Here is a 14,284-nt window from a genome sequence, read left to right as displayed (position 1 = left end):
ATTAGTTGAACTGGAATATTGTCAAGGTGTCAGGGTTAACACACTTATTTTCTGGAAAAGTGCCATGGTGTCTTTAAAACCTTTTGTCGTCAACTCCTTTAGTGTCACATCTGCATAAAAACATAGTGAAATGTCTACCAACAGGAAGAGCCCAATCCCACATTCTTTCTTCTCATTGAAAATAATCCACAGGCACAAAATTAATGGGAGTTTTTGCCTGAGTTACATATGCAGGATTAAGTCTACCATTTTCATTCGTTGAGCTAGCTTCAATCCAAAAAATGTAATCATTAACCACAGCCAAAAATTGAACTCTCATTGGACTTTGAATTAATAGCCTTAGAATACCTTAAAGAAGACAGCAAACAGAAAAACCTTGCAGGAGAACAAATTCTCTTTTTTCTTTAATTTTTTAAAAATAAAGAGTTCATGATACTAAAACGATGTACTAGTGTTACCCTCCAAATACAGTGTAAGACTACTCGTCTGAAGTTCATTGTATGGGGTTGACCAACTCCATATATCACTTTAGCAATCACAAAACTGAATCAGAGATATCCCAAATCATCTGGCAAGCTTGAGTGGTCATGTGCATTGAAATCCAAAGTCATATTGGTACACACGATATAAATGCCTCTTCACTTACAAGTAAGTTCATGTTTGTTGCTAGTACTGTAAGCTTCTTTTATTTAAAAATAGAGTCCAACATTACTTTTTAATAAGGTGCAACATATAGACTGCTTTCTCCAATTAAAAAATAAAGCAAAACAATACTCATTATTATGTAATCATTCCAACACAGAATTAAATGGGGTCTTCTACAATTTTTGAATGGTCTTTGTTTTCTGCTTCACCAAAACAAAAAATTAGCAGGTATTATTACGGTGACTGTCAAATAAGGGACTGACGTATGTTACCTTTGTCCTGTGCTTTAACAGAAGGCATTCTAGTGCAGGACACTTCAATTACCTGTCAGAAGTTTAGCCTAACTGAACATAGCCCAGGAATAACAAATGTGTAATACTGAATTTGCATCATTCATCATCAAAGTTTTTATTGACCCATTTGGTTTGACATCATCTCAGTCCAATGGCTTGAAAACAAGTATTGAACTGTAGTTGCATAAATTGAAAGTTATAAACTGAAGTACATTCCTCACTCTTAAATTAACCAAGCTCTGTGAAAACTTTTTAGGGTCTGCAGAATCAATTAAATACTTAAGGCTGGGATCTATACCTCGGGGGGTTTGTCTGGTAACTTCTGAGATGCCTTTTTGGCAATAGTGTTTGGACATAAAACACTGATGATAGGGCTTGTACTATGGGAATTATGTAAGGCATAATTTATAGCTGTGATTATCACATTCGGTGTCCGATGTTATCATTGACTGTCTTCAGAGGCAGTCCTTGCCATGGGCTCTGAAATTCTAATATGACTCTAAAAATACACCCTCTATCTCTGGACGAGAGGGGGCTAACTGATGGCAGCACTCGGCCTTCTGCATTCAGACTATTACAGTATATCAAAACATAAAATACATACATTCTGCATCGCACAGGGCACCAGGACAGGCAGGCTTTAGGACCAATTTAGCATCGTTACCCCAACATTCTTGGAGCGGTTTTCTTTTAAACCTCGCATTCTTGGGGAGTAAGTGACAAGAGGTAATAACAACCATTGCTTTCTTGCACCCTTGTCCAAGCTTGGTGCTGTGGAGGATTGCAGCATGAATCCTGCACAGGGTACAAGCAGATTAAAGCGTGAGTAGCTCTGCTAGAAAATAAATATTTCAGCTCTGCTATGTTAATTTAAATAATCTCTTTGCAGGGGCCGACAATTGCCAGTGGAGGACTCAGGAATAGACTGAAGCAGAGCAGGAATCATTGCAGAGCTTCATTTGCCTGTTTCTTCTGTTCTCATGGAGGTAGATAAGTGCCTACCTCCCACTGACTTTCAGTGGGTGTTGGGCACCTAATTGTCCTTTGTGCCTTTGAAAATCTCACTCGTGAGCTTTTACACTTATTCCATAGTAATAGCAAACATCATGCTAAATATTGCAGTACCAATATGCCAATTTTGCATAGAGAAATAATCCTTACAAATCAGTCTCTGCATTTTAAAAATAATAGAGAAGAGCTGATTGACAGAACTACTAAACTGAGTAAAACAGAATGGCTTAATGCAGGTGTATTCTACAGCTTTAGTTCCACTCCAGTTTCATTTAACTTTTACAAAAATAATTGAAGATGACAAACTTCTCCATAAATAGGTTGATTTTTCCCATGAAAATATTTTAGTATAATTCAGTAGCAAATAAATAACCATGACATCAGTAACAAATAAATCAACGTGACTTGCACATACTTGGTTCTCTAGTTTGGAACACAAAGCTTTACAGTTGTTACTAACTTATTTATAAATGTCTGCTAGTCTTCACACCTGTCTAGCAAGTTAGTGTGAATGTTGGTGTGCTCTCCAGTACTCCTGGTTCCTTGTCTTCGGACCATATCACTTAAACCTACACACATACCAGCAGAGCTGTTAGGAAACTCATTGAAGAAATACAGCTTGATGTTTTGCAGCTATAGAAAGCTTTTAACCTGCCTACCTGTTTAAATAAGTCCCATTCTGCATCCAATCCTCTCTGTTATAGCTTAGTTTTGGGCCACTCCTCATACACATTGTATTTTTCTCTTTAAACAAAACAAAATACTGTATGCAGCCATTGTGTTAATCTAGGAGAGATTCCTTCCAGGTTATTTCTTCCCATCTTCTGTAACCCATCTAGTTAAACATGATAGATTCAGGGTCCTGATTTGCCATTTGAGCCATATGTCTTAACACATCCTTTTTAGTTATGACGCCCAGGAGCCTTCTAGAAGACAAGAAGAAAAGAAAGAAAAGGTTAATCATCTTATATCTCATCTATTTTTCCTGTTCTGCTGCAGGGTCCATTTTTGAAAGCTTCAATATGAAGCTGTGGATCCCCATTTAATCTCCAAAATAATAATTAAAAACAAAACAAAAAACTATTCCCACCTAATGATGATGATGATGATGATGAAGACAATAAAAATCACCTCCGTTATAAAAATGAAGTGCTTTGGTTCTCTTATCTCCTTTTGTGGAGAATCTATTCTGCTCTGTGTTCAAGAGAGGACTGTAATTAATGCGACACCATTTTGTTTGAGAAAATAATTAAATTCTGTCAGAATAAAATTCACCCCTGAGCAGAGGGCCACCAGCACAAGATGTAGCAACACATAACCACTTAAACCAGTGGTTTCCAGCTAGTGGCCCACAGGCCAAATGTGACCCACAGGGGGTTTCAAAGTGGCCCGCCGCTCCCTTCCCGCTGGCTGCAGAAGGGAGCCGCTGCCTAAGGACCCAGGCGGAGCCCGTTGCCGCGTGGCTAAAGGACAGGTGCAGCCTCCTCGCGGAACTCCTTCCGCCTGGCTGCAGTGGGCAGGGGGGCTGCTGGCAGAGACTGGTGGCCCTTCAGGGTTGTAAAAATATCTGTGGCCTTTGAGCCAAAAAGGTTGGGAACCACTGACTTAAACCATCAAATTAGGGCTAAGTGGGGCCTATGACTTGTGCTGGCATTCTGCACAAGGGTGAATTTCAGGTTGTGTGTTCAATATTCTGATGCCCTTAGTCTCACTACATAGCACATTACTACCACCGACTTTAGTGGGACTAAACAAGAAGTTACCATCCTACACAAGTAAGGGTTTTGGAATCTGCCCATTAATAAGCTCTAACTAGCAATGCAAGTGCAGACTGTGTGACACTTTTTTAATGTCCAATGTTTCATGACTCCTCAGGGGCCAGAATACTTCCCTGTGCTATGAAGCATTCCCTTCCAACTTTGGAAAATTCTTAGATATTGGACTTTGGACCCACATCATTCTTATCACCATTTTGCCTTTCGATTCAGTTGTGAGATGATATTTGTGGCTGATGCTTCAAGAACTGCTAGAGGTAGAAACCGAAACCAAAACCAAACGTTTCCAAGCCCGAGTGCCTAGTATTAGACACCAAAATCCGTATTCCAAATCAAAGGCCTTATTTTCGCAGTTGCTGCGCGCCCACAACTGCAATTGACTGCAGATACTTGGCACCTGTGAAAAGCCAGCAGGTTTTATTTAGAAGCCAAAACTTTAGGCACCCAAATTTATCAGGGATTGGGCCAATATTTTATCTGTTATAAAAATGGTTCTGGTCACTAACGCCCAGGATAGACTGTGACTCCAAAAGGTTTTAAAACCAGTTTGAGCTGTTGGGAAAATGTGCCCCATGCAGACAAAGGTATTTTTTTTCACACTTTTGAATCAGTTCCTGTTCCTGATCATTTTTCATCATCTGTCTCTTACGGAGTTTTAACTCACATACACTTTCCCTTTCTGTCAGACAAAACTGAGCAGATTTATTTTCCTCAGTTGTCATCCACATCGTGCTTTTCATGAGCACTTCAGTCTGGCTGGAAGCCTAGGAACAAGCAAACCCTTTGCAAACAATGATATTTTGCCAACTCTGCATTTGTACTTGTTTAAAAACAAAATATACTGGGACATCAGCCTGATGGTATCTGTATTTTATTGACCCTTATCTTGCATTTGGCACCTAAGTTAAAATACGTTACAGAGAAGGGAACATGGTCTGAGCATGAGCTCAATGACAGCCAGTACATCTTGACTTCTAATTCTAGCTCTGCCATTGATTTTTTCTGTTGTCTTGCGTAGCCACATGGCCTGCCTACCTTAGTTTGCACACCTCCAAAATAGAGAAAATAATACTACTACTTACCCAACTGACTTCACAGGCTGTCTAGGGTTAGTTACTGTTTATAAATTCCTTTGAATAGCAAAAAGTTATATATTTATTACAGTTATAGCAAAGCTGATATAGCACTTTCTTCCCCTTTAAGTATTTAACCTTGTTGGTTCATCTATATATACTTACCCACTGCGTGTGACAAGACATTGTCTGAGTCCAAGTTTCCGAAAGATGTCTACCACCGTCTCCATTGGCGTGTGGTCAGTTACTGTGAAAGGGCTCAAATTGAGAATGCGCCGTAGCTTCAATGGGTGAGGGCTGTTGGCTGGGAGCTCTGGTGGATCTTCAGTGAAATACATGATGGAATTGCTCACCACCCCATCCTGATGCTGTCTTGCATTCTCTGGAGGACAAAGAGACCAGGCAAATGGCAGACGAAACCCATATATACTCTTACTTGGAAAAGAACGGTTACCCCCTCTTTGCTTTTAATATGCCAAATCATGCACATTTCACAGGGCCACCACAGTAATTCAAGGAATCCTATCCCAAATCAAATGTAAAGACAGTTCCTGATAGCTTGTCCCTTTTATTTTGCTTGGGATATCTTTACCAACATACTATTTCTTGTGTTGGGATGATCATTGTCATCATTTTCCTTTAATTCAAATGTTTTACACTGTTAGGTTCAGCATATAGCACAATGAAATCTCTTTGTATAAAATTCACTCACAGTGCGGAGGTATGAAAGACCGCCAACATGGTGGAAATGTGGAAATTCTGATTACATGTGCATCTGATTTGGACACTGCGCCTTCTACACCACCATAAAGGGGCAGTCTTGGTCTGTACATTGATCCAGTGACAAATTCCCATTGCGGTACACTTGGTGACAAATTCCCATTGCGGTGTGTGGGGGTAGGGGAGGGAAGGGAGGAGACATAGTCATTATTCCAGGATTGTGGAGCCACCACATGCCCTGCCCACAGGTTAGGGGGCTGATTTTGTCCCCTGAACCTCTGGAGACTTCCTCCTATAAAGCTTGTTTACCTAGGCTTCATGTTGGGAGAAGGTGTGGTTCCTTCTTTTAGGAAAAGTAGCAAGAGTGGGGAAAAAAGTGCTGCACTAAATGAGTTTGATCACCTCAGTTTTCTCAACTGTGCATATTTGCCCATGTTCCGTATCAAAATCTCTCACTGGCATCTTGATCAAGCTGTGAAGTGAAGTTCACACCTGGCTTTTAGGACTGTTATTACAAGCCTGTCACTTAACGTATGCCCATAACAGCTTGTGTTACAATTACTGTTAGAGTGGAAATGGCTGATTTTCTTTGCACTTTTCTCCTCACTGGCTGTACGTTTGTACTCTGCAGCATATGGTGCTAACAAAAGATGAGATGAAATCTCAAGACTGATGACAGACATCTCCCTTCTCCCTCATATAAACACATCGTGGTTTTTTAAAGAAATCATAGCTAATTCTAACCATTTTCCCTTTTGATTGATTCAGGTTGCTTCTGTTCTTGAAAGGCACAGCAAATTGGACACACAGTGCAAATATATATATTCTTGGAGCTCATTTCCATCAATCATAGTGCAGAAAAGTGCTCTGTGACTTGCAATGTGCAGACTTAATGATTTCCAACACATTCCTGCTGTATTATTTTTCTCTTAAAGATGATTTTGTTGTAATATCACTGGAGTCAGAACTGCTCCTGTTCCAACAAAATATCACTGTGTCTTGAGACTTTCAACCTTTTCACCCCCTATACTACACATCCCACTGCAATTTACAGGAATGATGCTACCCTTGTCTTTTCTTGTCTTGATTTATACGTCTCACTTTCAAAAGTGAATGTGCCTGCATTGTTCTTTGATATATTGTGCTATGGGTTTACTTCATCTAGCTGAAGGTGGTTCATTTGGTCTGACCCAGGTCAAGAAATGTTCCTCACATAAAGATTCTTGATTCTAAATCAGCTAGTTATTTTCCCTCCTTTATCTACACACGAAGCAACAGGCACTGACATTTTGCTTACTATTTTTCCAGAAGTACTACTCCCCCCCCCAAATGGCAATGACACTGGACAACGCAGATAAGCCAATGCCATTGTTTTACTCCTGGAAGTAAAATTTGTGTCTCTAGAGATAGTGCTTTTGCACATGATACATTAACATGGGTCCAGCTTCAGTGGTACCATAAAAAGGGTGAGATTTATACTTAAGGTGTAAATGGGTTGGGAAGTTAGAGAAGTCATAAAACACAGTAATTACATGGATATTTTTCAGTTGGTGAGTGTGCAAAACAAATATAACTTAGCCCAAGGAGCAAAGCAACCCCAAAGGAAGGGTGACTATATTGGCTGACTCAACTGAATCAAAGTAATCCACTGAAGGAGATTCCTGTCAGATTTAGAAAATGAATTAGTCCCTCAAGATATGGAAATGGCCTCTTGGATCCAAGTGAGCTTCAAATCCCAACCTAGCTAACCTAGGTGGCTCTCCGATTCCATACTGAGGATTTCTCGGTAGTGGAAATGTGCACTGAGTTAGCCAACATGTTAGTTATCTTCTTTTAACTAATAGGATGTTAAACAGAGCTTTGCTCTTGTTGTTCACAAGAATGGTTTAAAATGTGTAAACTGGTCATGGCTATCCATAGGTAATGCAAAATCAATGCAATTACACTAGTTTTATATTAAAAGTGTGCATTTGTCTCTTTAGCTAGACAGACCTCAGACAAACTGAGCCTTTCCTTCATCTTTTGGTACCTGAAGAGAAACACTGTTTCTTCAGGGTATATCTACACTGGAGAAATGTGTCCCGCTATAAAATGAGTTAACTTGTTTTAACTAATATGACGTGAATCACAACTTTGCCTTAGGTGTGGACAAGGCCAGTCATATTTAAATGTGTATGAGGAGGGAGTCACTGATGTGCCTAATGAGATACTTCCTGAGGGAAGTCCAGGGTACTGCACTAATATGGCTTGAGTCCTTTCTGCAGGAACACTCTCAAAGTGCAGCGATAAGCCCCAATATCCTCTGCCACCAGAATCCTCACATGGAGGCTCAGTTATCTCTCCAGCCTTATTCACATGCAGTCTAGCAGAATTAGTAAGACATGCTCAAATGCCAAAAGCATGCAGATGACACACAGCTCTAACTATCTTTCATACTGTTATTAAGTTAGCCCAGTACTTGGCTGAGATCAGTTCACGGACAAAGAACATCTGAATGAAGTTAAATCTGAGGCAGATGGAGGTTATGTTGGTTGGCAGAGGAGTCTGCAGCCACAGTGAAGTCTCCCGTGGTTGAAAGCACACACCCACAATTGGTAAACTAGTCTGCAGTTGAGAAGTGCTCTTGGATTCCTCACTGACATTAAGCTCTCACACAGTAGTGGTTTGATGCTTTGCTTGTAATTGGTATTGGTGCGACATTAGTGCAACAGGCCTGCAATCCAGCATGCACTGCATTGCATGATGACACGAGATACAAGGCAGAGGAAAGGTCAAGCCCAATGCATCTAATTTGTATTTTCAAGTTGTCACGTGGGAGTCGGGGGTGGGGACACCTTAAAAATAGTTAGAAAAATTTTATAAAAAGTACCAATTCTTGGCCTTTATTATTTTGTCAGCTCTCAAACACTGGTGTCTTTTGTCCTTCTGGCCCTGCCGTCTGGTCTATCTTTTGTGTCTGCCAGAGGAAGTGACAGCTCGTAAGTAAAACAAAGATTGTCACAATTGTTGGCTTAATTATCATGTAAGTGACTTAACAATTGCCTCATATTGAAGTTATTATTTGAGGATTCCTTCCTTGTGATTTGGGGGAAGGGAGGATGGGGAACAAAAGAGATGGTGGTGGGGCTATAGAGTTGATGCTATTCAAAAAAAGCAGATTCCCTTGAACTACTTAGTAGGTTGTCTTTTTACAGTACAGCCAGGTGACTCTCAGTTTGAGAGGTGTGCACTTGCCTATGCTTGATAATTGGAAAATTAGTCTGAGTTCACAAACCATTTAAACCACCCACCCCTGGGTCATGCAGTTAAAAACAAACAAATATGTAGCTCAAGAGAAGGCGGCAATATGTAATACAGCTAGACAACTGGGCCCTCTTCTCTCTCATCTGCTCCCTTCTTAACACTCCATCTCTAGGCAGAACATGAATCCAATCACTTGAGAGTCCATGGCGTTCTGTTAAACCTACAATAGTGAAGTGGATTCCAAAATAGGGAAAAAAAAGGGTTTTTACATCCCATGTGCTTAATATATATAATATTGCAGCAATTATTAGTTTTGGAGAAGGGGAGATGGGAAATCAAATAACAGATGGACACCTGACAGTAACAAGTAATTTAATTTTTAGATCTAATTTTACTTAGGGGCAGATCCACAAAGGGACAAATTGAGAGAAAAGGTTCTGAAAAGTTAGGCATTACAAAAGCTCAGCATTGCAGCACTTACTCCCTATGTAGATGTAGGCCTTGGGCAGTATCCTTTGAAGTAAAGCAGCTTAAAAATGTAAAGACTACATGGTTTACAAAGCAATTCTTGCTTCGTGAAAAAGCCCCTGTAAGCAGGAAAGCCTGTCACCAAAACAGCTCTTATTTTCTGTTTATAGATTTTATTTTCCAAAGAACTCAGGAGCTTCCCCTCCTTCACTCATCTGAAAATCGCACCACTGATCTTCTTTCAGGTCACCTGGTCTGCAAGATTTGAATTGTATATAAATTGCATATTAGAAGAACTATGCTGTGATAACAGAAACTAACACAGCGTGGCACCCGGACTTTGCCTATTGTTATGTAGTGTCTAGGGTTCACAGCTATCTCTGGACTTCTACTGCAGACAAGAGATTTTGTTGGAGACTAGAGATGCTCCTGACTAAGGTCTGATTTAACTTTCATCAATTTGAAGCTGGTTTAACTCCAATGTCTTCAATAGAGTGATTTCAGATTTACCTCAGTATAACTGAGTGCGGAATCAAGCCCCAGAGGTCAGCCAAAGGTATGTTGCAGCAGGGAGGATGCTCAGCATGGTTTTTATAAAGAAGGGTAGAAGCAGCTTTCCTCATCTTTTGGAGCAAACCCTTCAGTTTTGTTCTTATAATCTATTCCTACATGCCTCACAGTATCACTAAAACCCTTTACAATTCCCAGTAAAATCTATATTGTACTCTTTACTCACTTATTGCAAGAATCAGTTCTCGTCTCTGTGCAAAACCTATGAGACGCTCTGAGTCTTTGGAAACCACCACAGGAAAGCCATTGTAATCGGTCTCTTTGATTAAGGTCTCCACATCTTCCACTGTCATGCTATCCTGTGTCAGGACGGAGAGTGGAGGCTCACCACGCCTAGGCCTCATGACATCTGTTGCTAGAGTTCGGTGTGTGAACTCGTCCTTAACGTCCAGAAATGGATAACCATTGAGGTGGATGTGTGCCTCGTAGATCCCTTCTTTCCCAAAGGCATCTGCTACCCACTTGCTGGTTACTGCTGCAGCCATTAAAGGTACGATATACTCCAAGCCTCCGGTTAACTCAAACATAATCACCACCAGGGAGACAGTCATTCTGGTAACTCCACCTGCCAAGAAAAAGATCATTCAGGCTCCCCCCTAAAAAAAACAACAACAAAAATCTCTATATTTATCAACTCTTCTGGCTTTCTAGTATCTTATATTCATAAAGGCATGAAATTATTCAAACCCCTTACTTTGTGTCATTCACTGAAAATACAGGTTTCTATGTCATCTGCTGTAATTTTGAACAGAAAAGGTTACAGTGACATGCTCAATCCAAGTTTATTAGCATGTGAAAAGTGGATAATTACAGATTCAGGTACCTCCATGCTTAGAGATTATCTTAATTAAATAATCTGGCACAACAGCCAAGCACACACACATATGAACTATATCTGATACACAGTGTACCAAAACTGGATTGGGGGTACATCTAAACTACTTGGCCTGTATTTCTGGGGAAATCAGTGCTAAGTGTGGGCATAACTACTACAGACATGCTTATTTTCATTATGACTTCTTCATTTATGTACAATGATCAGCTTGAAGTTTTAATTTGAAAACATACTTGCTTAAGAATTACACACTTAGAGAAAAGGAAGCATTAAGGGAATTGTATTAAACATAGCACAGTCTTTGATCAACCTCTGTAAATTGGTTGTCATAATGTAAGTGGCTTCCATGAAACATGTTTTTGAAAGCTACACTTGTTGTGATGCCCTCTGTATATAAATCAGTACCAGCAACAACATTTTCCATACTAGTTTCTTTGTGGTCATTTTATATGCAATCTGTCTTCTGCTGCAATTTACACTGCAGGATATAAAAAATCATATAATTACGATATAACAACTGTATGTTTCTCCTGGTAAAATGTCAGAAAGATAATTGTGATAAATTGATATTCTAAAATATCAAAATACGGTACTATTGTTTAGATGAGAGAAATGAGCAAATACATCATTAAAAGTTGCTTTTTATATAATGGCATGGGTAATGCTACTCAGTTACAATTATTACACAGCAGTTTGTGGCATGTAAAAAAAGAATATGCTTGCCTGCTAATGGATACACAGTAAAGAACTTTTCTTTAATATGAAAGCAAAATGTCTACACTGATAAATTCTGTTTTGGAATGCTAAAGAAAAGAATATTAAAGGATGACTGAGGCTGGCTTACTATTTCTGACAATAGGTTCCTACCATGAATGGTGTCACAAATGATCCTACTTATTTGACAGGAGGTTGCAGTGCTCCTCTGGATGCAGTTTCATTGGAAGTCTACTCAATTACACTAAGGCCTGGTCTACACTTAAACTTTTGCTGGCATAGTTATGTTGGTTAGAGGTGTGAAAAATCACACCCCCTAATGATGTAACTCTGTCAGCAAAAGCCTTAGTGTTAGATGCAGTTATACTGGCACAGGAGTCCTTTTGCCAGAATAGCTTATTTTGTTCAGAGAACTGCTATAAGCTATATCAGCAAAAGCACTCTTGTACAAGATGCGTACACGCAACGCCTAATTCTGTCCCAGCATTACTGCATAGTCCAAATACCAAATGGCAGTGGAAATTACGTAACAGTGAGAAACAGGTCAGATAAAAAATGAAAGAAGAAATGATATGCTAGGGGTTGATGTTTTCACATTTCCTTTCCATCTACAACTAGGCGTTTGATGTGTAAGATTTAGTTTCCATCAATGACCTTGCTTTATCAATATGCTTTTAGGACTGAATGGCAGTCCCACTGAAGTCAATAGCAAAATTTTCATTGAATACAAAGGAACCCGGCTTTGACTTATAATCATGGATGAAAGACTGAGTACATATAGCCTGCATGATTGGTAATGGGACACAGACCTTTTACTTCTAGGTCAATGATTTAAATTTGGGCAAAATTGGCAGTGACCAAAGATTGTTTCCCTTGGCTCAGTAGTGGCATATTTTAAATCAACAGGTAATCCCAGTTCAGTTACAGTGGAAATGACAGCCATCAAAAAGGAGCAAGCCTCTTAGGATGGATTCCCTTTTCCTGCTCTTTATAAAAACAAAACATATTATTTTTATCACTCTCTCCCCACCCATCCCCATCCTGTTTAGAACTGACATCCTTTGTGGAAGAGTCTACAGAGAGAACTAAGTGTGACCGGGCACGGACAACTAACTATCCCTCTCTTTTAGACCATGTTTAAACCACATTGATGGGGCAATGCGAGGAAGAGTTCAGTGCTGCTGCCTGTACTGTGCCTGGTCATATAATTTGTTTCCAGGATTGTCAGAGTGGCAATCCTGCGTGCTTCCAAGAGCATGAAATTCTCTTAATGTAAAAAACCCAGAGGCCAGCTGGATATCGTCTTGTAGCACACAAAAAACAAAGACCACCACTTACTGTACCTAGACATGCTGCAGCTCCCACCATCGCATAAAGCCCTGGTGTGACACAATCTGCTCCTGGTCTACACCAGTTCCTGAAGATGATCCAGTCGTGGTGATGGTAGGCCAGCTGCTCCACTCCAATTCCAACCATTCTACCAGCCATGGCTCCAACGGCCATACTGGGAATAAAGAGGCCTGAAGGGATCTTAAATGAAATACATACAAGTGAAAGTTTTGACAAACAAGTCTCAGCTATTCATGTAAGATATATGGTGCTAGAGTACCAACATCCCTTAGCGGAGCCAGTGCCATATCCCACAACTCTCTGGAAGTCTCAGTGGATCTTCTCCTTGGTCTGAGGTGGTCCTCAGCAATGACTGGAATTATACAGGTACATAAAACGTAATATATAATTTTAATATATGCTGATCTATTTGACCTAGTCCTAGCTCCTGAATTCTTTATTTCTCAATACTGGTGTGAGCAATCTTCTCTTTTAAGTTCAAATTGTGCATCTTGTATAGTTTTAATTTCTCCTATCCTGAAGGTGTAGCTTATTTATGTGTCACAAGTATAAGCTTAACTGTAAACAACATCTAGAAATGAACCTCTATCATATAGGATACTTTGAAACTTTATAACTACTGTTTACCTTTTTTACTTTATTAAATTTCAGTGTAATTTAGATTGGATTTTAAATTAAAAGTCAAATGGTGTAAAAATTGATATGAGTCGTCTGACTGTTCAGCTCATTTCTTCATCTCAACTTGCTACATAACTTCCAGGAAGTTCGCCTTCAAACAGCATCTTTTTTCTTTTAGCCATTTGGTCTGATATAGTGAACTCTGTTTCTCCTATTTTTCTAAAAAGCAAAACTTGACAGATATAGTGAGAGGAAAAACAAACCAAGCTAATCAAACCTGCACTGATGGAATATTACAGCTGAGTTTTTATTTAAAATGGTGCACACTTGCACAATTTCATAAGCTTTTAAATGTATTAAATAGTCAGTAAATTCAAACTTACGGTTCCCACAAACAGTGCAACTTAGTTACGCTGCACTGCATTAAGATATGAACTCAACAACATACAGAGCACAAAATACTCCATTTCCACGGGAGCCGAGTTTCAGTTGAAGTGGGAATCATGCTGAAATTGACTTGCTGATCAGAATTAATTTAAATGCTCAACTAAAATATATATATTTTTAAAACCAAAAAACTCAACGATACAACAAGAGGATTCATTCCAATACTGTCTTCTTTCTATGAAGTACAAGCTGATGAGAAGCAGGGGAAGTAAGCCATACAAAAACAAATAGTATGCTACAGCTAAACTGAGTTACTCTGTATATTAAAACAAAATACAAACACTGAATGAAAGACATAAGATGGTTATGTGGCAGCATCTTACAACTCATCCACGGCACCATGAGTGTCTAGGGAATTCCTGCTAATTCCTAAGTCTTCCGATGATTCTGTTGTCATCAAAGCAGCATTCTAATTAAGCCTTAATTTTCTAATACCTTGTACTTATTAGCACATTCTCATACACATCCCTGGTATTATGCCAGATGGATGTAACCCGAACATGACACTCTAGACTCTAATGC

The 14,284-nt window shown here is 39.5% G+C and overlaps 1 protein-coding gene across 2 annotated transcripts in view; it reads right to left on the bottom strand.

Moving 5' to 3' along the window:
* Positions 1-372: 372 nt before the first annotated feature.
* The window catches only part of CLCN4 (chloride voltage-gated channel 4), a 29,474-nt gene continuing 15,562 nt past the window's right edge, over positions 373-14,284 (bottom strand). For both annotated transcript variants that reach the window (XM_067553026.1, XM_067553027.1), the window contains 4 exons: positions 12,691-12,877; positions 9,965-10,363; positions 4,963-5,179; positions 373-2,875 (listed from right to left, as the gene is read on the bottom strand). In XM_067553026.1, coding sequence (XP_067409127.1) covers positions 2,785-2,875; positions 4,963-5,179; positions 9,965-10,363; positions 12,691-12,877 — 894 coding nt within the window. In that variant the 3' untranslated portion in view covers positions 373-2,784. The remainder of the gene's footprint in view (positions 2,876-4,962; positions 5,180-9,964; positions 10,364-12,690; positions 12,878-14,284) is intronic.

This window comes from Emydura macquarii, unplaced genomic scaffold (genome assembly GCF_026122565.2).
Source record: "Emydura macquarii macquarii isolate MOO-44397 ecotype Brisbane River unplaced genomic scaffold, CSIRO-AGI_Emac_v2 contig_1424, whole genome shotgun sequence".
Lineage (NCBI taxonomy): Eukaryota > Metazoa > Chordata > Testudines > Chelidae > Emydura > Emydura macquarii.
The sequence above is the reverse complement of the archived record's forward strand: the minus strand, read 5'-3'. Positions and strand labels throughout refer to the sequence as shown.